This window comes from Mobula birostris, chromosome 3 (genome assembly GCF_030028105.1).
Source record: "Mobula birostris isolate sMobBir1 chromosome 3, sMobBir1.hap1, whole genome shotgun sequence".
Taxonomy (NCBI): domain Eukaryota; kingdom Metazoa; phylum Chordata; class Chondrichthyes; order Myliobatiformes; family Myliobatidae; genus Mobula; species Mobula birostris.
The window spans coordinates 232,240,905-232,261,761 of record NC_092372.1 but is presented as its reverse complement, the minus strand read 5'-3'; the positions used below and the strand labels follow the sequence as shown (position 1 = coordinate 232,261,761).

Below are 20,857 nucleotides of genomic sequence, written 5' to 3'. Positions count from 1 at the left end.
GTCCACTAGAGGAAACATCCTCTTCATATCCACCTTTCAATAGTCAGTAGGTTTCAATGAAATTCCCACACATTCTTGTAAATTCCAGCGAGTACAGGCCCAAAGCCTCCAAATGTTCCTCATATGTTAATCCCTCCATTCCCGGAATAATCTTCGTGAACCTCCTCTGGACCCTCTAATGACAATACATCCTTTCTGAGATAAAGGGCCCAAAACTTGACAATAATCCAAGTGCGACTTAAATAGTGCCTTATTTGACTTATATAGTGCTCAGCATTATCTCCTCATATTTAATAGAACATAGAATAGTACAGCACAATACAGGCCCCCGGGCCCACAATGTTGTGCCGACCCTCAAACCCTGCCTCCCATATAAGCCCCCACCTTAAATTCCTCCATATACCTGTCTAGTAGTCTCTTAAACTTCACTAGTGTATCTACCTCCACCACTGACTCAGGCAGCGCATTCCACTTACGAACCACTTTCTGAGTAAAAAACCTTCCTCTAATATCCCCCTTGAACTTCCCACCCCTTACCTTAAAGCCATGTCCTCTTGTATTGAGCAGTGGTGTCCTGGGGAAGAGGCGCTGGCTATCCACTCTATCTATTCCTCTTATTATCTTGTACGTCTCTATCATGTCTCCTCTCATCCTCCTCCTCTCCAAAGAGTAAAGCCCTAGCTCCCTTAATCTCTGATCATAATGCATACTCTCTAAACCAGGCAGCATCCTGGTAAATCTCCTTCTGTACCCTTTCCAATGTTTATGTCCAATAGAATATCTATATTCTATTCCCCTTAAAATAAATGCTAACATTGCATTTCCTTACTATACCACACACTCAAACTGAATTAACCTTCTGGGAGTCTTGTGTGAGGACTCCAAAGTCCCTCTGCACCTCTGATGTTTGGACTTTCTCCCCATTTAGATAATAATTTGCACTTTTGTTCCTCTTGCCACAACACATCATCGTACATTTCTGAACACTATTCTGTCTGCCACTTTTCTGCCCATTCTTCCAGTTGTCTAAAACCTGCTGCAAATGCATTGCTTTCTCAGCACTAGCTACCCCTCCACCTAACCGTATCATCCGCAAACTTGGCTACAAAGCCATCAGTTCCATTATCTAATCATTGACAAACAATGTAAAAAGTAGCGGTCTCAAAACTGACTCCTGAGGAACACTGGCAGCCAACCAGAAAAAGCCCCCTTTATTCCCAGTCACTGCCTCCTGCCTGTCAGCCATTCCTCTATCCATGCCAGCTTATTTCTTGTAACACCATAGGATTTTATCATGTTAAGCAGCCTTGTGAGGCAACTTATCGAATGCCTTCTGAAAATCCAAGTAAATGACATCCACTGCTTCTCCTTTGTCCATGCTGCTTGTTACTTCCTCGAATAATTCTAACAGATCTGTCAGGCAAGATTTCCTTTTACATGAAACCATGCTGACTGTGACTTGTTTTATCATTAGTCTCCAAGTACCCCGAAATTTCTCTTTTATAATGGACCCCAATACTTTCCCAACCATTGAGGTTAGGATAACTGCCCTATAATTTCCTTTCTTTTGTTTTCCTCCCTTTTTTGAGTGGAGTGACATTTGCAATGTTGCACTCCTCCAGGAACATGGTAGAATCAAATGATTTTTTATCACCTCTTGCACCTGTTACCTCCCAGCTTCTCACTTTATCCTCCCTTCCCCCACCCATCCACCTTCCCCCTCATCTGGCCTCACCTTCCACCTGCTAGCTTGTCCTTCTTCCCTCCCGCCACCTTATCATTTTGGCTTCTTCTCCCATCCTTTCCAGTCCTGATGAAGGGTCTCAGTATGAAACATCGACTGTTTATTCTTTTCCATGGATGCTGCCTGACCTGCTGAGTTTCTCCAGCATTTTGTGTGTGTGTGTGTAACTCTCCTGTGTTTATTGTAGCAGGGACAGGTGTTTTTCACACAGAGGGTACAGGTGCTGGTGGAAACCCTGAGTGTTGAGGGAATGGAGAGATATGGATGACATACAGGCAGAAGAGATTGACTCTAACTTGCATTGTGTTCAGCATAGGCATTGTGAGCTGAAGGGCGTGTTCCTCAGTTAAATTCCATTAGCCATCCCTTTGCCCACTTCCCCAGGTGATTGAGACCCTGTTGAAACTCTGGACAAGCTCTTCAATGTCCACTACGACCACCATCCACAGACTTACCACATCACCAACATTCTTATACAAGCGGTAAATGTAAATGACGAACAAAGTGGACCCAGCACCAATCCCTGACACAGCACTGTACATCGGCCTCCAGGCCTCCACTACCATCCTCTGACCCATATCACCAAGCCATTTTCTATTCACTTGTCCAGCTCACCCTGAGTCCCACCAAACGTTCTGGACCAACGTCACTTGACAAAAGCTTTGCTGAGCACATGTACTGCCCTGCCCTTGTCAAAACCTGAGCAGTGTTTTGTACATGTCGTACAGCTGAACCCCTTAAACTGAGGGGGACCAATATCCTTGCAGGCAGGTTTGCTGGAGCTCTTTGGGAGGTTTAAACTAATTTGGCAGGGGGATAGGAACCAGAGTGATAATGCTGAGGATGGGGTAGTTGGTTTACAAATAAGGGCATTGTGTGCTGAGACTCCCAGCAAGGAGAGCCCGATGATAGGGCAAAATTGAAGTCAGCAGGATGAGTTGCAACGTAAAAGACACTCAAAATCCAAAAGTGTGAATACAGGACTGAAGGTGTTATATTTGAGTGCTCGCCGTTTACAGAATATGGTAGATGAACTTGTAGCACAGTTACAGATGGGCATGTATGATGTTGTGGGCATCACAGAATCGTAGCTGAAAGAAGCTTATAGCTGGAAGCTTAATGTGCAAAGATACACATTGTGTCGAAAGGACAGGCAAGTAGGCAGAGGGGATAGGATGTAAACGGGGAGAAAATTTAAAAATCCGAGGTGCCAAGTGACTTGAGAGTCCTCATGTAGGATTCCCTAAAGGTTAGCTTGGAGGTTCAGTTGTTGGTAAGGAAGGCTTTATTGTCGCCAAACAATTGGTACTAGAATGTACAATCATCACAGTGATACTTGATTCTGCGCTTCGCACTCCTGGAGTACAAATCGATAGTAAATATTAAAAATTTAAATTATAAATCATAAGTAGAAAATGGGAAAGTAAGGTAGTGCAAAGAAACCGAGAGGCAGGTCCGGTTATTAGGAGGGTAGAATGATTCCAGGATGAAAAGGTTAACGTATGGGGGGCGTTTGAAGACTTGTGGGCCTGCATTCACTGGAGTTGAGAAGAATAAGCAGATCTCTTTGAAACCTATTGAATATTGAAAGGCCTAGATAGAGTGGATGTGGAGAGGTTGGTTTCTAGTGGAAGAATCAAGAGCCGGGGGCACAACCTCAGAAATGGAAATGTCCATTCAAAACAGAGATTAGAGGAATTTCTTTAGCTAGAGGGTAGTGAATTTGAAATTGATTGTCATGGATGGCTGTGGATGCCAATCATTCAGTATATTTAAAGTGGAGGTTGATAGGTTCTTGATTGGGGAGGGTGTCAAAGATTATGGGGAGAAGGCAGGAGAGTGGGTTTGAGCGGGAGATGAATCAGCCATGATGAGATGGTGGAGCAGACCCGATGGGCTGGATGGTCTAATTCTGTTCCAATGTCTTCTGGTCATAACACTCCTGTACCCACTCTTAGATCGAAACAACGAGAAGAGGGCATGTTCTGGGTGATGAGGGTCCTTAATAGTGGATGCTGCTTTTTTGAGGCATTGCCTTTTGAAGATGCCCTTGAGGCTGTTGTGCATGATGGAGCTGGAAGTGTACATGAAAGTTTACAACTTCATGCAGCACTTTCCTATCCTGTGTGGTGGCCACTTCATACCAGACGGTGATGAAACCAGTTAGAAAGCATCTGTAGAAATTTGTGAATGTCTTTGTTGACGTGCCAAGTCTCATCGAGCTCCTAGTCAAATTGATAGATTGCTCAAAGTTGCCACGCAAGTTGATAATGTGGTTAACAAGAGATATGGTGTATTGGGTTTCATTAGTCAGTGACTGAGTTTGAGTTGAGCAATAATGTTGCAGCTCTATAAAACTCTGGTTAGACCACACCTAGAATATTGTAAGCACAAGAGATTCTGGAAATCCAAAGCATCACACACACAAAATGCTGGAGGAACTCAGCAGATTAAGCAGCATCTGTGGAAAGCAATAAAGAGCTGATGTCATGAGCCGAGACCCTTGATCTGGACTCTGTTCAGCTTAAAATGATGTCCTCTGTGCGTCCTGATGGCATGAGGCTGGAGAATTTGTAATAGCTGATGGAGTGAAAGGTCTGAGTGTTGTTGGGGAATACCTGGATTCTGGTTTCCGAAGGGAGAGCCGCTTATATGGGGGGCAATGCAGAGAAGGTTCCCGAGATTGGATTTATTTTGGGATACAGCATGGAGTACGCCTTCTATCCCTTCGAGCTATGCCACCCCGGCAACTGCCAACAAACCCAATTAACCCAAACCTAATCACGAGACAATTTACAATACCCAGTTCACCTATCTAATACATCTTTGGAATGTGGTTGGAAACTGGAGCACGTGCACACAGGCAGGAATGAAGGAATGTACAAACTTGCTTACAGAGTATGCTGGGATTGAACTCTGGATTGCCTCGAGCTGTAACAGCATTGTGCTAAGTGCTACATTTCCTTGACTGCCGTGAGATGTGAGATGGGCTGAGGCTCCCCTGATGGGGCAGCGTAGGGTGTTGGGGAATCACTTGGGGATAGAGAGTGAGGCAGGGAGGGTGGCTGGCAATATTCATCCTCAACCCCGGAGCTACTCCCGATGGGGCAATGTAGGGTGTTGGGGAATCGTGGGGATACAGAGTGAGGCAGGGAGGCCAGTCATGTTCACCCGCAACCCTTCTCACTGCGCAGACCCAGGCTGTTGCTCTCTCACTGACACGGGTTGATGTTCCAGATACACAGCTGCCTGCTCCCGCCTACTGGTTCAGTACAAAGCGGCGTTCAGACAGGTGCAGGGAACGGACGTCACCTCCATCGATGAGTTCTGCAGGCGTTACAGGGTATGTCAGTCCTCAGGGTAGGGAAGGGTGATGAGGGAGTGGAAATCATCTCCATCGATGAGTTCTGCAAGCGTTACAGGGTACATAAGGCCTTGGGCTGGGGGAGGGAGACGAGGGAGTGGACATCATCTCCATTGACGAGTTCTGCAGGCGTTACAGGATACATCGAGGCTTGGGATGGAGAAGGGTGATGGGTGAGGGGCTGAAGCGTGATGTGGGAGGGTGTGAGGGTGCTGGGAAGAGGTTACGGGGATGGTGTGAGGGTGACTGGTGGAGAGGGTGTGAGAGTGATAGAGGGAGGGTTTGGGGAGAGGTTGACCTGTGGGGAGGGGAGCAGATTTTGTGGAAAGGTGGGGTGTGAACTGGGAAGGGTACGTACAGTGTGTTTTTTTGGGGCAGTACTGTGCTGATTTCACGGTGTCTCATCCCTCAGCTGGACTGTCCGCTGGCCATGGAGAGGATTAAGGAAGACCGTCCCATTACCATCAAGGATGACAAAGGAAACCTGAATCGCTGCATTGCTGACATTGTTTCGGTGAGTGTCCAGGGTCACACTCCATCCTGTCTGAACCAGTATTACCGAAATTGTCTCAGTGACAGTATCCTCCCCCACCCCCCATGGACAACGCTTCCACCCGGTGGTTTCCAGGGTTGTTATACTGAAGTTGTATAAGGTGTTTCTTGGTGAGCCTAATTTGGAATATTGTGCGCAGTTTATGTTACCTACCAACAGAAAAGATGTAAATAAGACTGAGAGTACAGAGAAAATTTATGAGGATTTTGCTGTGACTTGACCCGAGTTATTCATTAATTTATTGAGATGGTGTGGAAAAGGCTCTTCTGGCCCTTCAAGCCATGCCACCCAGCAGTCCCCTGATTTAATCTGAGCTGAATCAGGAGACAATTTACAACGACCGGTTAACCATAGAAACTACAGCACAGAAACAGGCCTTTTCGCCCTTCTTGGCTGTGCCAAACCATTTTCCGCCTAGTCCCACTGACCTGCGCACGGACCATATCCCACCATACACCTCCCATCCATGTATCTGTCCAATTTATTCTTAAATGTTAAAAAAGAATCCGCATTTACCACCTCATCTGGCAGCTCATTCCATACTCCCACCACTCTCTGTGTGAAGAAGCCCCCCCCTAATGTTCCCTTTAAACTTTCCCCCCTCACCCTTAACCCATGTCCTCTGGTTTTCTTCTCCCCTTGCCTCAGTGGAAAAAGCCTGCTTGCATTCACTCCATCTATACCCATCATAATTTTATATACCTCTATCAAATCTCCCCTCATTCTTCTACGCTCCAGGGAATAAAGTCCTAACCTATTCAACCTTTCTCTGTAACTGAGTTTCTCAAGTCCCGGCAACATCCTTGTAAACCTTCTCTGCACTCTTTCAACCTTATTTATATCCTTCCTGTAATTTGGTGACCAAAACTGAACACAATACTCCAGATTTGGCCTCACCAATGCCTTATACAACCTCATCATAACATTCCAGCTCTTATACTCAATACTTTGATTAATAAAGGCCAATGTACCAAAAGCTCTCTTTACGACCCTATACTTGAGGCCACTGTGACGCCACTTTTAGGGAATTTTGTATCTGTATTCCCAGATCTCTCTGTTCTACTGCACTCCTCAGTGCCTTACCATTAACCCTGTATGTTCTACCTTGGTTTGTCCTTCCAACGTGCAATACCTCACACTTGTCTGTATTAAGCTCCATCTGCAATTTTCAGCCCATTTTTCCAGCTGGTCCAAGTCCCTCTGCAGGCTCTGAAAACCTTCCTCACTGTCTACTACACCTCCAATTTTTGTATCATCAGCAAATTTGCTGATCCAATTTACTACATTATCATCCAGATCATTGATATAGATGACAAATAACAATGGACCCAGCAGTGATCCCTGTGGCACACCACTAGTCACAGGTCTCCATTCAGAGAAGCAATTCTCTACCACCACTCTTTGGCTTCTCCCATTGAGCCAATGTCTAATCCAATTTACCACCTCTCCATGTATACCTAGTGACTGAATTTTCTTAACTAACCTCCCATGCGGGACCTTGTCAAAGGCTTTACTGGAATCCATGTAGACAATATCCACTGCCTTCCCTTCATCCATTTTCCTGGCAACCTCCTCAAAAAACTCCAATAGATTGGTCAAACATGACCTACCACGCACAAAGCCATGTTGACTTTCCCTAATAAGTCCCTGTCCATCCAAATGCTTGTAGATTCTGTCTCTTAGTACTCCCTCCAATAACTTACCTACTACCGACGTTAAACTTACCGGCCTATAATTTCCCGGATTACTTTTCGATCCTTTTTTAAACAACGGAACAACATGAGCCACTCTCCAGTCCTCCGGCACCTTACCCGTAGACAGCGACATTTTAAATATTTCTGCCAGGGCCCCCTCAATTTCAACACTAGTCTCATTCAAGGTCCGAGGGAACACCCTGTCAGATCCTGGGGATTTATCCACTTTAGTTTTCCTCAAGACAGCAAGCACCTCCTCCTTTTCAATCTGTACAGTTTCCATGATCTCACTACTTGATTCCCTTAATTCCATAGACTTCATGCCAGTTTCCTTAGTAAATACAGACACAAAAAACCTATTTAAGATCTCCCCAATTTCCTTTGGTTCCACACATAGCTGACCACTCTGATCTTCAAGAGGACCAATTTTATCCCTTACAATCCTTTTGCTCTTAGTATACCTGTAAACGCTCTTTGGATTATCCTTCACTTTGACTGCCAAGGCAACCTCATGTCTTCTTTTAGCCCTCCTGATTTCTTTCTTAAGTATTTTCTTGCACTTATACTCCTCAAGCACCTGATTTACTCCCTGTTTCCTATACATTTCACACAACTCTCTCTTCTTCTTTATCAGAGTTGCAATATCCCTTGAGAACCAAGGTTCCTTATTCCTATTCACTTTGCCTTTAATCCTGACAGGAACATACAAACTCTGCACTCTCAACATTTCTCCTTTGAAGGCTTCCCACCTACCAATCACATCTTTGCCAGAGAACAACCTGTCCCAATCCACGCTTTTTAGATCCTTTCTCATTTCTTCAAATTAGGACTTCTTCCAGTTCAGAACCTCAACCCTAGGACCAGATCTATCCTTGTCCATGATCAAGTTGAAACTAATGGTGTTATGATCACTGGAACCAAAGTGCTCCCCTACACAGACTTCCGTCACTTGTCCTAACTCATTTCCTAACAGGAGATCCAATATTGCATCCCCTCTAGTTGGTCCCTCTATATATTGATTTAGAAAACTTTCCAGAACACATTTTACAAACTCAACCATCTAGACCCCTAACAGTATGGGAGTCCCAATCAATATATGGAAAATTAAAATCCCCTACCACCACAACTTTATGTTTCCTGCAGTTGCCTGCTATCTCTCTGCAGATTTGCTCTTCCAAGTCTCGTTGACTGTAATACAATCCCACTAATGTGGCCATACCTTTCCTGTTTCTCAGCTCCACCCATAAGGATTCAGTAGACAAGCCCTCTAATCTGTCCGGCCTGAGCACTGCTGTAATATTTTCCCTAACAAGCAATGCTACTCCCCCACCTTTCATTCCCCTGCCTCGATCACATCTGAAACATCGGAACCCTGGAACACTAAGCTGCCAGTCCTGCCCCTCCTGTAGCCAAGTTTCACTAATTGCTATAACATCATAATTCCACGTGTCAATCCACACCATCAACTCATCCGCCTTCCCCACAATACTTCTAGCATTGAAATATATACACCTCAGAAGATTTTTACCACCACTCACAACCTTTCTATTAGCGGATTTGCTTGAACTTTTAACATCATTTATTTTCACCCCAGCCACACTGTCAGCTCTGGGACTCTGGTTCCCATCCCCCTGCAAATCTAGTTTAAAGCCTCCCCAATAGCACTAACAAACCTCCCTGAAAGGATATTGGTCCCCCTGTAGTTCAAGTGTAACCCGTCTCTCTTGTACAGGTCCCACCTGCCCCAGAAGAGGTCCCAATTATCCTGAAATCTGAAACCCTGCCCCCTACACCAGTTCCTCAGCCACTTGTTCATCCTCCAGAGCATCCTATTCCTACCCTCACTGGCACGTAGCACAGGTAGCAATGCTGAGATTACCACCCTCGAGGTCCTGCTAACCTACCGATCTGTTTGTGTTTGGACTGTGGGAGGAAACCGAAGCACCCAGAGGAAACTCTCGCGGTCACGGGGAGAGTGTATAAACTTCTCCCAGACAACTGTTGGGAAATGATCCTGGTCACCAGTACTGTAAAGCATTGTGCTAGCCACTAGACTACCATGTTGCCCTTGGGAAGTTTGAATGGGTTAGAACCTAATTCCCTAGAACATAGAAGATTGAGGGGAGATTTGTCAGGGGTATATAAAATTATGTGGGATACAGATAGGGTAAGTGCAAGCAGGCTTTTTCCATGAGGTGGGCGAGACTACAACTGGAGGTCACGAGTTAAGGCTGAAAGGTGAAATGTTTAAGGGGAACACAAAGGGAAACCTTTTCCACTCAGAGGGTGGAATGAGGGGTGGATGTGATTTTGATTTCAATGTTCTAGCGATGTTTGATTAGGTACATGGATGGTCAGGGTATGCAGGGCTATGGTCCAGCTTCAGGTCGATGGAAGTAGGCAGTTTAAATGGTTCAACATGGACTAGATGAGCCAAAGAAACTGTTTTGGTACTGTACTTTGCTATGACTATGACCTTGTCAAAGGTCTTCTGAAAATCCAAGTACACAATATCCATTGACTTTCCTTGTTTATCCTGTTTGTTAATTCCTCAAAGAGATTTGTCAGGCAAGATTTTCCCTCAAGGAAACCATGCTGACTATGGCCTATTTTATCATGTGCCTCCAAGTACCATGAGATCTCATCCTTAACAATCGACTGCAGCATCTTCAGAAAATAGTCATCCAGGAAATAGCCTTAACTTCTGTCATTTACTCCACAATAGAAAGAAATTTCTTTAAGAATTTCTCCCAATTCTTGTGGTTCCACTCATGGCCATGCAAAGAGAAATGATGAAAGAGCTTTCACAGTGAATGGCTGAGTCCTGGGAAATGTAGAACAGGGATCTAGGAGTACACTGAAAGTTGTGATGAAGAAGAATCTTGGCACACTGGCCTTCATCAGTCTGGGCACTGGGATGTTATGTTGGTGAGGCTGCATTTGTTCAGCCTTAGGAACGATGCCATGAAGCTGGACAGAGCACAGAAAAAATGTACAAGGACTTTGTCAGGACTCACTCGGGACTGAGTTATGGAGAGAGGTCAAGCAGGTTGGGACTTTCACATTTAAACGTGGGAGAATGACGGGTGATCTAATAGAGGTGTGTAAAATCACGAGGGATAGAAATTGGGTGAACGCACTCAGTTGTTTTCCCCAGGGTTGATCAAGAACTAGAGGGCACAGGTTGAAGTTGAGAGGGAGAGATTTAATAGGACTCTGAGGGGTAACACTGAGGATGGTCAATATATGGAATGAGCTGCCAGAGGAAATGATTGAGGCGGGTAATACTGAAAAAGTACTTGGGCAGGTATATAGATAGGTAAGCTTTAGAGGGATACAGGGCAAACGGAATGAGGATAGATGGGAATCAGTCACATGAGTTGGGCAGTAGGTCTAGTGTCTATGCTATGACCATTTGACCCCATGACCTCTCCCACAGTGCTCCGTTACCATGGTTTTTACTCCTTGACCATCTGTTTCTTCACACGAGGGTGGGTTGGGCAGCAGGGCCAACGTCCATACTGTGTGACTGTCTGCCATAGTTTATACTCCTTGACCATCTATGTCTCTCCACAGCTCTTCATCACGGTGATGGACAAGCTGCGTCTGGAGATCAGAGCCATGGATGAGGTGAGTAGGTGAACCATTGCAGCGTGTGGCCAGTGCCTGCCATACGTAGCTCCTGGAGGCTGTAGTGAAACCCCAGGTTAATGTTTCCAGCATGTAAAAGGTACTGATTTCTGGATCATCACAGAACAAATCCACACTTCCTGTTTGTTTTCGTACAGCTTTAAATGTGCCCTGGGCCCTGAACCAAGGACTAAATTAGTTTCAGTAGACGGTGATGTGGCAGGGGTGTTATTCTATCTGCACATCAGTGATCAGTGTTGGCGTTGCCCGTGGAAACTCTCCTCGTAACTCAAGCCCTGTTCTCTGGACACCGTCTCTGTGGATCTTTTCTGTACCCTTTCCAACCTAACCACATCCTGCCTATAGTAAAATCACTTGGACAGGTGAGGTACCAGAGGATTAGAGTATAGTTAACATTGTTATGCTAAGAAAAGCTCTGAGGATAAGCCTGGGAAGCCAGTGCAAGTAGTCGATATGGGCTCAATTTCAGAGAAATTTGAATGGCTAAATGGATGTGAGGGGTATGGAGGGCTGCTTTTTGGGTACAGGTCAATGGGATGAGGCAGATTAACAGTTTGTATAGACTAGACGGGCTGAGAGGCACGTTTCTATGCTCTAGCGTTATATGACTATGACTAAACATGGATAAGAAAGGGTTCGAGCAGGGGGCCCCCAACCTTTTTGTGTGCCATGGACCAATACCATTAAGCAAGAGCTCCGTGGACCCCAGTTTGGGAACTGGGTTGTCTGTTGGAGGGTCCTCTGGCTGTAGAGATTTATCCAGGGTCCACATATTCTGGTGCGGTGTGGGCAAGAGTAAGCTGTGGCTGTGCTTGGCAGTTAGGTCTTTCAGTGGTTCAGTCTGTCCTTTTGCAGCTGCCGCTTGTGTTCTCAGGCAACACCATGGTCGCTCTCATGTAACTCAGCTCTTCTTGACAGATTTCCTCCAGCTGTACCATGTCTTATCACCAACAAGAGAAAATCTGTAGATGCCGGAAATCCAAGCAGCACACACAAAATGCTGGAGGAACTCAACAGGCCAGGCAGCATCTATGAGAAAGAATAAACAGTCAATGTTAAGGGCCGAGTCGCTTCATCAGTACTGAAGAAGAACGATGAGAAGTCAGAGTAGGAAGATGGGGAGAGGGGAGGAAGAAATACAAGGTGAAATAAAGAGCTAGGAATTTGATTGGGCTGGAGAAGGGACAATCCGATAGGAGAGGACAGAAGGCCATGGAAGAAAGAGAAGGTGAGGAGCACCAGAGGGAGGTGATGGGCAGGGAAGGAGATAAAGTGAGAGAGGGATATGGGGATGGGGAATGGTGAAAGAGAGGGCGGGGTACGGGAGGGCATGACTGGAAGTTTGAGAAAATGATGTTCATGATGTCAGATTGGAGGCTACCCAGACGGAATATAATGTGTTGCTCCTCCAACCTGAGTGTGGCCTCATCACGGCAGTATAGGAGGCCATGAACTGACATGCTGGAATGGGAAATAGAATGAAAAACAGGTGGCCACTGGGAGCCCACTTTTTGGGGTGGATGGAGCGTAGGTGTCTGGCGAAACGGTCTCCCAATCTACGTCAGGTCTCACCGATATACATAAGGCCACACTGGGAGCACCGGATATAGATGAGTCCAGCAGACTCACAGGTGAAGTGTTGCCTCACCTGGAAGGACTGAATGATAATGAAGGAGGTGAAGGGCAGGTGTAGCTCTTGTTCCACTTGCAAGGATAGGTGCCAGGAGGAAGATCAGAGGGGAGGGACGAATGGACAAGGGAGTCATGTTTTGAAAGCAGTAAGTGGGGGGGAGTGAAAGATGTGCTTGGCGGTGGGATCCCGTTGGAGGTGGTGGAAGTTACAGAGAATTTATGTGCTGGATGCGGAAGCTTGTGTGGTGGTAGCTGAGGACAAGAGGAACCCTATCCCTGGTGTGGTAGCGAGAGGATGGGGTGAGGCTAGACGTGCGCGAATGAGACTTTTCATTCCAGACTATAGCCCTCAGCCCTAATCTCCTGCCTTCTCCCCGTATCCCTTCATGCCCTGACCTATTAGGAATCTATCAACCTCTGCCTCAAATATACATAAAAGCTTGGCCTTCCCAGGGTGGAAGTGTCTAATACCAAAGGGTATGCATTTAAGGTAAGGGGGGTAAGTTCAAAGGAGATGCAAGGGATATGACATGCTTGCCTTCATCAGCTGAGTCTAAGTATTGTGATGCTGTGTTACACTGAGATGACAATACACAGGACTGGGGTGTTCCAGGTTTTGTGCAATTCTGTAACTACCTCATAGTTCAGTAAGGATGTAGGTCCAAAGGACCCTGGCAGTGGCAGTACAGGTGAATGGAGCATTGAAGGTGTACAGGATACTTTAAGAGAAGATCATACTTTTCTTCATTAACCCGGGCAGGGATGTCATGTTACAACTCTATAAAACAATGTTCAAGCTGCAGTCCTGGTATGGTGTTCATTTCCCATCACTACACTTTAGGAAGAATGTGGATGTGTTTGAGAGGATGCAGAAATAATTCACCAAGATATTGCCTGGATTGGAATATTCCACTATCTCCCCTTAACCTCATGCAATCTAACCTTCCCAAGCAGCCTGCCATAAGGGACCTTGTCAAAGGCCTTAGTGTGTTGTCCATATAGACAACATCCACTGCCCTACCCTCATCCACCCTCCTGGTAAACTCCAATGCTTTTTCCCCAGAGGTAGCTGGAATCTGGAACATGACCTGAGGTTTTCAGAACCTCTGTGAGCTCAATACAGCATCACGTTCCACGTCTTAATAACTGTTTCCTTAGATCCAACCTGACCTGCGAGAGCTGATGGAGACCATGAATCGGATGAGTAACCTGCCACCAGATTTTGAAGGAAAGGAGAAAGTTGATCAGTGGTGAGTGGTTGTGCAGTGTGGTCGGAGTGAAAAGGTAAGGGGAGAGAGTGTGACAGTGGGATTAGTGTGGGGACTGACACAGGACTGTGGGGAGAGTGGGACAGTGGGATTAGTGTGGGGACTGACACAGGGCTGTGGGGAGAGAGTGGGGCAGTGGGATTAATGTGGGGACTGATCCAGGACTGTGGGGAGAGAGTGGGGCAGTGGGATTAGTGTGGGGACTGACACAGGACTGTGGGGAGAGTGGGACAGTGGGATTAGTGTGGGGACTGACACAGGGCTGTGGGGAGAGAGTGGGGCAGTGGGATTAATGTGGGGACTGATCCAGGACTGTGGGGAGAGAGTGGGACAGTGGGATTAGTGTGGGGACTGACACAGGGCTGTGGGGAGAGAGTGGGACAGTGGGATTAGTGTGGGGACTGACACAGGGCTGTGGGGAGAGAGTGGGGCAGTGGGATTAGTGTGGGGTCTGACACAGGACTGTGAGGAGAGAGTGGGACGGTAGGATTAGTGTGGGGACTGATACAGGACTGTCAGGAGAGAGTGGGACAGTGGGATTAGTGTGGGGACTGATACCGGACTGTGGGGAGAGAGTGGGACAGTGGGATTAGTGTGGGGACTGATACCGGACTGTGGGGAGAGAGTGGGACAGTGGGATTAGTTTGGGGACTGATACCGGACTGTGGGGAGAGAGTGGGACAGTGGGATTAGTATGGAACTGATGAAGGGCTGTGGGGAGAGAGTGGGGCAGTGGGATTATTGTGGGTCTGATACAGGGCTGTGGGGGAGCACAGGGCAGTGACATTAGTGTTGGACTTGTCCAGGGTTTTGTGGAGAGAGTGGGTCACTGTGATTAGTTTGGGGAATGATTACAGGCTGTGGGGATAGTGGAATCCATAATCTCGCGCTGGATACTCTGGGCACCTGCAGTCAGTCAGTGATCTGTGGAGCAGACTGTAACCTGCACCCTCTCTGTTCCAGGCTTCAGAAGCTCAGTGCTATGTTGGCTTCTGATGAATTGGATGACGTGCAGGTTCGTCAGATGCTGTTTGATCTCGAATCTGCCTACAACTCGTTCAACAGGTTCCTCCATGCATCCTGAAGCATCTGGTTATGCAGAGATTTTTGTGCCCACCAATGGGGACTGGTATTGGTTCACTGAAATAGGTTCCTTCTGCTTTCTCTGTACTTCCTACTGTCATTGTGTATGTCTGGTCTGTCCCCGGGTTCATTGGATCCTCCTTTCTAGAGTTTTTGTTTCAGACACCATTTTCTTTAAATAAACCGGTTTAAGAAAAACAATGATCCTGGTGTTGTGCTGCAGTTGACTCATCCAATGACCATAACTCAGGCTGACTGCCTGTTACCATAAGACATGGGAGCAGAATTTAGCCATTTGGCCCATTGAGTCTGCTCTGCCATTCTATCATGGCTGATTTATTATCCCTTTCAACTCCATTCTCCTCCCTTCTCCCAATAACCTTTGATATCCTGACTAATCAAGAACCTAACAGCCTCCCCTTTAAATATACCCAGTGATTTAATCTCCACAGCTGCCTGTGGCAATGAATTCCACGGATTCACCATCCTTTGGCTAAAGAAATTAATTCTCGTCTCTTCTAAATGGATTTCCCTCCAGTCTGAGGCTGTGCTCTTTGGTCCTGTACTCCTTCACCATTCTCTCTGCATCCATTCTTTAGACTCTCAATATTCAGTGTGTAAACCAGGTTAATTAAACCCAAAGACGTAATGTTAGAAAGCTCTACCTGTGGAGGGGTGAAAATGAAGTTTACTGAATTTAACAAAAAGAACTTGGGGAAACTATGTAAGAACAAGGTGTGGTTGACGCAGGTGTGGGAAAGAAAGAGAAATGCAGCAAACTTAGAAACAAAAAATATAAACCATTAGAAGTGGAATTAGTAGTGGGTATCTCTACCCTACTTGAAAACCTCAGGGTGAAACCCCTGGAGGAGAGACGATAGCAATAAAAGATCCATTGAAGCTCTGACAATAACAAGCAGCAGCTGTAATGAGACAATATCGGCAGAGACGAATATCCATGATCTCTACCGGGTAACCGGAATTAGTTCTGTTAAATCACACCAAGGGATTTTGTTTTTGTATAAGTTTGTGAATCAACTTTCTGCGGATGATCAACTATTTCATTCAACAAAACAAACAAGATTGCGAGCCACCCAAGATCGAAGAACCAGCTTGGGAATGAAATGTTTAATAACGACAGTAGAATGTATAAGATTATTTTCATTCAAAGGATCTGAATTTGATTTTCTGCAAGAACTGATTATTTTTGCAAAGACTTTGATAAATTACTGAATAAGATTTACTTTAAAAGTTGCGATGTTGGAGAATTGAAAAGAGTTAAGCTATAATATAAACTTTGAAACTGAATTTGTAGACATACTGACTGGAATTGAAGTTAACCATAATACTTAAAAATAGGAATTCAATTAGTTTTCCAATTAATAAGGATAAATTGAGAGCAAAGTTTAGTCTGTAATCTTTCTAATAGGGAGTAACATTAGATATAATTAGAGGAATTGGAGCAATAAAAGTTATTCTAATGAATATTGCTGATTTTAACTAAATAGAAATTTGTTTTTTGTTGATATGAGATTTGGAACCTAAACAGGATGTTGGAATTTTGAATTGTCCTTACACATGTAAATATTTTGTATATCTTGCTATTTTTAAAATAAAAACTTACCTCCTGATGTGATGTGTGTTTTCTATTCACTGCCTCCTTCTGATATCTAAAGCTCCTGATGACTGACCAGCACCTAGTGTAGTACTGTGTAATTTGATTCTTCTGAGGGTGGTGACCAGTCACAAGAGATAGGACCAGTACTACACAGGATATAAATGGGTTTCAGTGATTCCCCTCACTAGAAACATAGAAAAACCTACAGCACAATACAGGCCCTTTGGCCCACAATGCAGTGCTGAACATGTACTTACTTCAGAAATTAACCTAGGATTACACATAGCCCTCTATTTTTCTAAGCTCCATGTACCTGTCCGGGAGTCTCTTAAAAGACCCTATTGTATCCGCCTCCACCACTGTCACCGGCAGCCCATTCCACGCACTCACAAGTCTGCGTATGAAAACTTACCCCGGCATCTCCTCTACTTACTTCCAAGCACCATAAAACTGCCCTCTCGTGCTAGCTATTTCAGCCCTGGGAAAAATCCTCTGACTATCCACATGATCAGTGCTTCTCATCATCTTATAAACCTCTATCAGGTCACCTCTCACCCTCTGTCGCTCCAAGGAGAAAAGGCCGAGTTCACTCAACCCATTCTCATAAGGCATGCTCCCCAATCCAGACAACATCCTTGTAAATCTCCTCTGCACCCTTTCTATGGCTTTCACATCCTTCCTGTAGTGAGGCGACCAGAACTGAGCACAGTACTCCAAGTGGGGTCTGACCAGGGTCCGATATAGCTGCAACATTACCTCTCGGCTCTTAAACTCAATCCCACGGTTGATGAAGGCCAATACACCGTATGCCTTCTTAACCAGTCAACCTGCGCAGCAGCTTTGAGTATCCTATGGACTCTGACCCCAAGATCCCTCTGATCCTCCACACTGCCAAGAGTCTTATCATTAATACTACATTCTGCCATCATATTTGACCCTCCACATATTTAACAACCACCTCGCACTTATCTGGGTTGAACTCCATCTGTCACTTGAGAAGTTTTGCATCTATCAATGTCCCGCTGTAACCTCTGACAACCCTCCACACTATCCACAACACAACAACCTTTGTGTCATCAGCAAATTTACTAACCCATCCCTCCACCTCCTCATCCAGGTCATTCTATGGAACTCCAGCGAGTACAAGCACTGAAATGCCGGGTGTTGGGCATAAATTAGCCCTCTGCTGTAGTGACTGTGGGGCCGAGACTGGGGACCAGCCACGCAGCTGACCGTTTGTGCACCGGCCACTACCTGTCAGAGGTTTGTTCTGTTCCTCGGACCCCCGCCCACATCACCAGTTGCCCGGGGCGCTGGGTCCCCCACCCCGTACACCTGACGCCCACGGCACCGGGGCCAAGCTACCAGGTCGGACCCGTCCGCCGGGTTCCGCCGTATCGGCCACCCGACGATCCGCCCGCCCTGCCGCCCGCTTCGACCTTCCCGCCATCACGTGAAGTGGCGTCCGTCAGTCCGGCTGCGCAGGCGCCGCCCCGCCCCCACCGTTGCCTCGGTAACCAGGCCCAGCGTTTGAACGGATGCGATGAGCGCGGCTGAGGTGGACGAGAAGATCAGCCGCAAATATCAGCTGAAGCGGCGTCTGGGGAAGGGGGTGAGTGCGGCTTGTGGCGGTGATCATTGCGGATGGGGTCCGGGGCCCGGGGCGAGGGCAGGGGTCGCTACGCAGCGTACAAATGGGTCCATGCCGACTAAAACGCCCGTATAATTTGGCCCATTTCGCGGTAGCGTAATCGAACTTTGACCAGCGGCCACACGGGATGTCGGAAGTTTGGGGAGGAGTGGACTTCAATCAGGTCCACTGCCCGAGGAAGAAAGGCAGGAGCGGGTCGCAGCAGCGTGAGAGAGATTTGGCCAGCGACCATTCGGACCTGGGATCGATTAGTGAGAGCAAGCTAAAGGAAGAGCAAGCCCAGCGGCCATCGTCCGAGTGGACAGAGTCGGAGTGGTGATATTAACGTTTAGCTTGAAGAGGTTTTACTCAGAAAAAGCAAAGGAAAGAAAACCTAACGTTTTTTCATTCTCTTATTTATATCTGTTCAGCTACAACAGTAGAGTGCCAGGCAGGATAGTGAAATCAAGTGTCAAGTGAAGTTTATTGCCATTTAACGACATACATGTATATAAAGTATATAGAAATGAGACAGTGTTTCTTGAACCAAGGTGTAAAGTACAGAATACACATAACACCGATAACTTATGGTAAGGATAAAATCTACAGATGAATCACACATGAGTAATAAACAGAACTGTGTTCATTTAAATATTGTAAGGTAAGGAACAGATTAACCAGTGGTACTTCTAATATGAATCAGCCGAGAGTTCAGAAGCTTGATTGTGCCTGCAGGAAGAAACTGTTTCCCATCCAAACCATTCTTGTTTTTATGCAACACACATAAAAGTTGCTGGTGAACGCAGCAGGCCAGGCAGCATCTCTAGGAAGAGGACTAACGAAGTCCTGACGAAGGGTCTCGGCCTGAAACGTCGACTGCACCTCTTCCTAGAGATGCTGCCTGGCCTGCTGCGTTCACCAGCAACTTTTATGTGTGTCGCTTGAATTTCCAGCATCTGCAGAATTCCTGTTGTTTTTGTTTTTATGCAGTTTAGTCTCCTGCCAGATGGTAGAATGTAAAAGAGAATGCTGGATGGATTAGATTATGGGAACACTCAGTCCTCTTTTATTGTCATTTAGAAATGCATACATGCATTAAGAAATGATACAATGTTTCTCTGGAGTGATATCACAGAAAACAGGACAGACCAAGGACTAACACTGACAGAACCACATAATTACAACATAGTTACAGCAGTGCAAAGCAATACCATAATTTGATAAAGAACAGACCATGGGCACAGTAAAAAAAAAGTCTCAAAGTCCCGAGTCGATCGACTCCTGAGTCCCCAATAGCAGATGGCAATAGGGAGAAACTCCCTGCCATAAACCTCCAGGCACCATCAACTTGCTGATACCTTGGAAGCAGCTGACCCTGAGTCCATCCGTCTGAAAACTCCAAGCTTCTGAGCAGCCTCTCCGATACAGCCTCCCGAGTGCCTTCGACCTCTCCCCGGCCGCTGAAACACGCAAAGCCATGGATCTCGGGGCCTTCAGCTCCGGAGATTCCGGTTACCACACAGTAGCAGCGGCAGCGAAGCGGGCATTTCAGAAGTTTTCCAGATGTTCCGCTGTGCTCTCACGTCTGTCTCCGTCAAATCAGGATTGTGCATGGTCCCCTACTTGACAGATTACAGACATCATCACCGAAGTGGCCGCGCGCACTGCTGGATGGGTGGGATCCTGATATGCAGCGCTCCTGGTAAATGTCCCTGATGGATGGTCGGGAGATCCCTGTGATCCTCTCAGCTGTTCACCATACCAGATGGAGATGCAACTTGTCAGGATGCTCTCACTGGTGCTACTGTTAAACACAGTTAAGGTGGTGGGAGGTGGTTAGTGGGAGCCTTGCTTGCCTCAATCTTCTTAGGAAGTGGAGGTGCTACTCTGCTGCCTCCTTCAGAGGGATGATAATAAGGAACCAGGTGAGATCACCTGTGATGTGAACTCCCAGGAAATTGGTGTACTTAACACTCCCAGGAACTTGGTGCTCTTAACATTTTCTACAGAGGAGCCATGTATTAACAGAGGGGGATGGTTTGTCTGCAACTTCCTGAAGTCCACAATGAATTCCTTTGTCTTCTCACATTCAGGCGTAGGTGTTCTTCTCACACTAATCTACCAGCTGGTTCACATCCTCTCTATACTCCGTCTCATCATCGTTATTGATGAGGCCAACCATTGTTGTGTTATCCACAAACTTGATGACACAGTTTGAGCTGGATCCTTGGAGAATGCCAATGTTCAGTGTTAAGGGACCATAGACAATAGGTGCAGGAGTAGGCCATTCAGCCCTTCGAGCCAGCACCACCATTCACTGTGATCATGGCTGATCATCCACAAGCAGTACCCTGTTCCTTCCTTATCCCCATACCCCTCTACTCCGCTATCTTTAAGAGCTCTATCTAACTCGTTCTTGAAAGAATCCAGAGAATTGGCCTCCACTGCCTTCTGAGGCAGAGCATTCCACAGAACCACAACCCTCTGTGTGAAAAAGTTTTTCCTCAACTCCGTTCTAAATTGTCCACCCTTTATTGTCCATGAAATTCAGTCACTTGCGAGGGGGGACATAGAATCAGGAGACGTAGAGTCAGTATGGATAGAACTAAGAAACTGTAAG

At 46.3% G+C, this 20,857-nt stretch overlaps 2 protein-coding genes across 5 annotated transcripts in view; both read left to right on the top strand.

Moving 5' to 3' along the window:
- Positions 1-16,613, top strand: part of vps28 (VPS28 subunit of ESCRT-I) — a 49,749-nt gene extending 33,136 nt beyond the window's left edge. Inside the window, exons 6-10 of the mRNA XM_072254354.1 lie at positions 4,982-5,087; positions 5,521-5,622; positions 10,932-10,985; positions 13,797-13,888; positions 14,870-16,613. Of these exons, the coding sequence (XP_072110455.1) occupies positions 4,982-5,087; positions 5,521-5,622; positions 10,932-10,985; positions 13,797-13,888; positions 14,870-14,990 (475 nt within the window). The 3' untranslated portion in view covers positions 14,991-16,613. The remainder of the gene's footprint in view (positions 1-4,981; positions 5,088-5,520; positions 5,623-10,931; positions 10,986-13,796; positions 13,889-14,869) is intronic.
- Positions 16,614-18,116: 1,503 nt separating this feature from the next.
- The window catches only part of mapk15 (mitogen-activated protein kinase 15), a 177,028-nt gene continuing 174,287 nt past the window's right edge, over positions 18,117-20,857 (top strand). For all 4 annotated transcript variants that reach the window (XM_072254351.1, XM_072254350.1, XM_072254349.1 and 1 more), the window contains exon 1: positions 18,117-18,219. In XM_072254351.1, the coding sequence (XP_072110452.1) occupies positions 18,151-18,219 (69 nt within the window). In that variant the 5' untranslated portion in view covers positions 18,117-18,150. The remainder of the gene's footprint in view (positions 18,220-20,857) is intronic.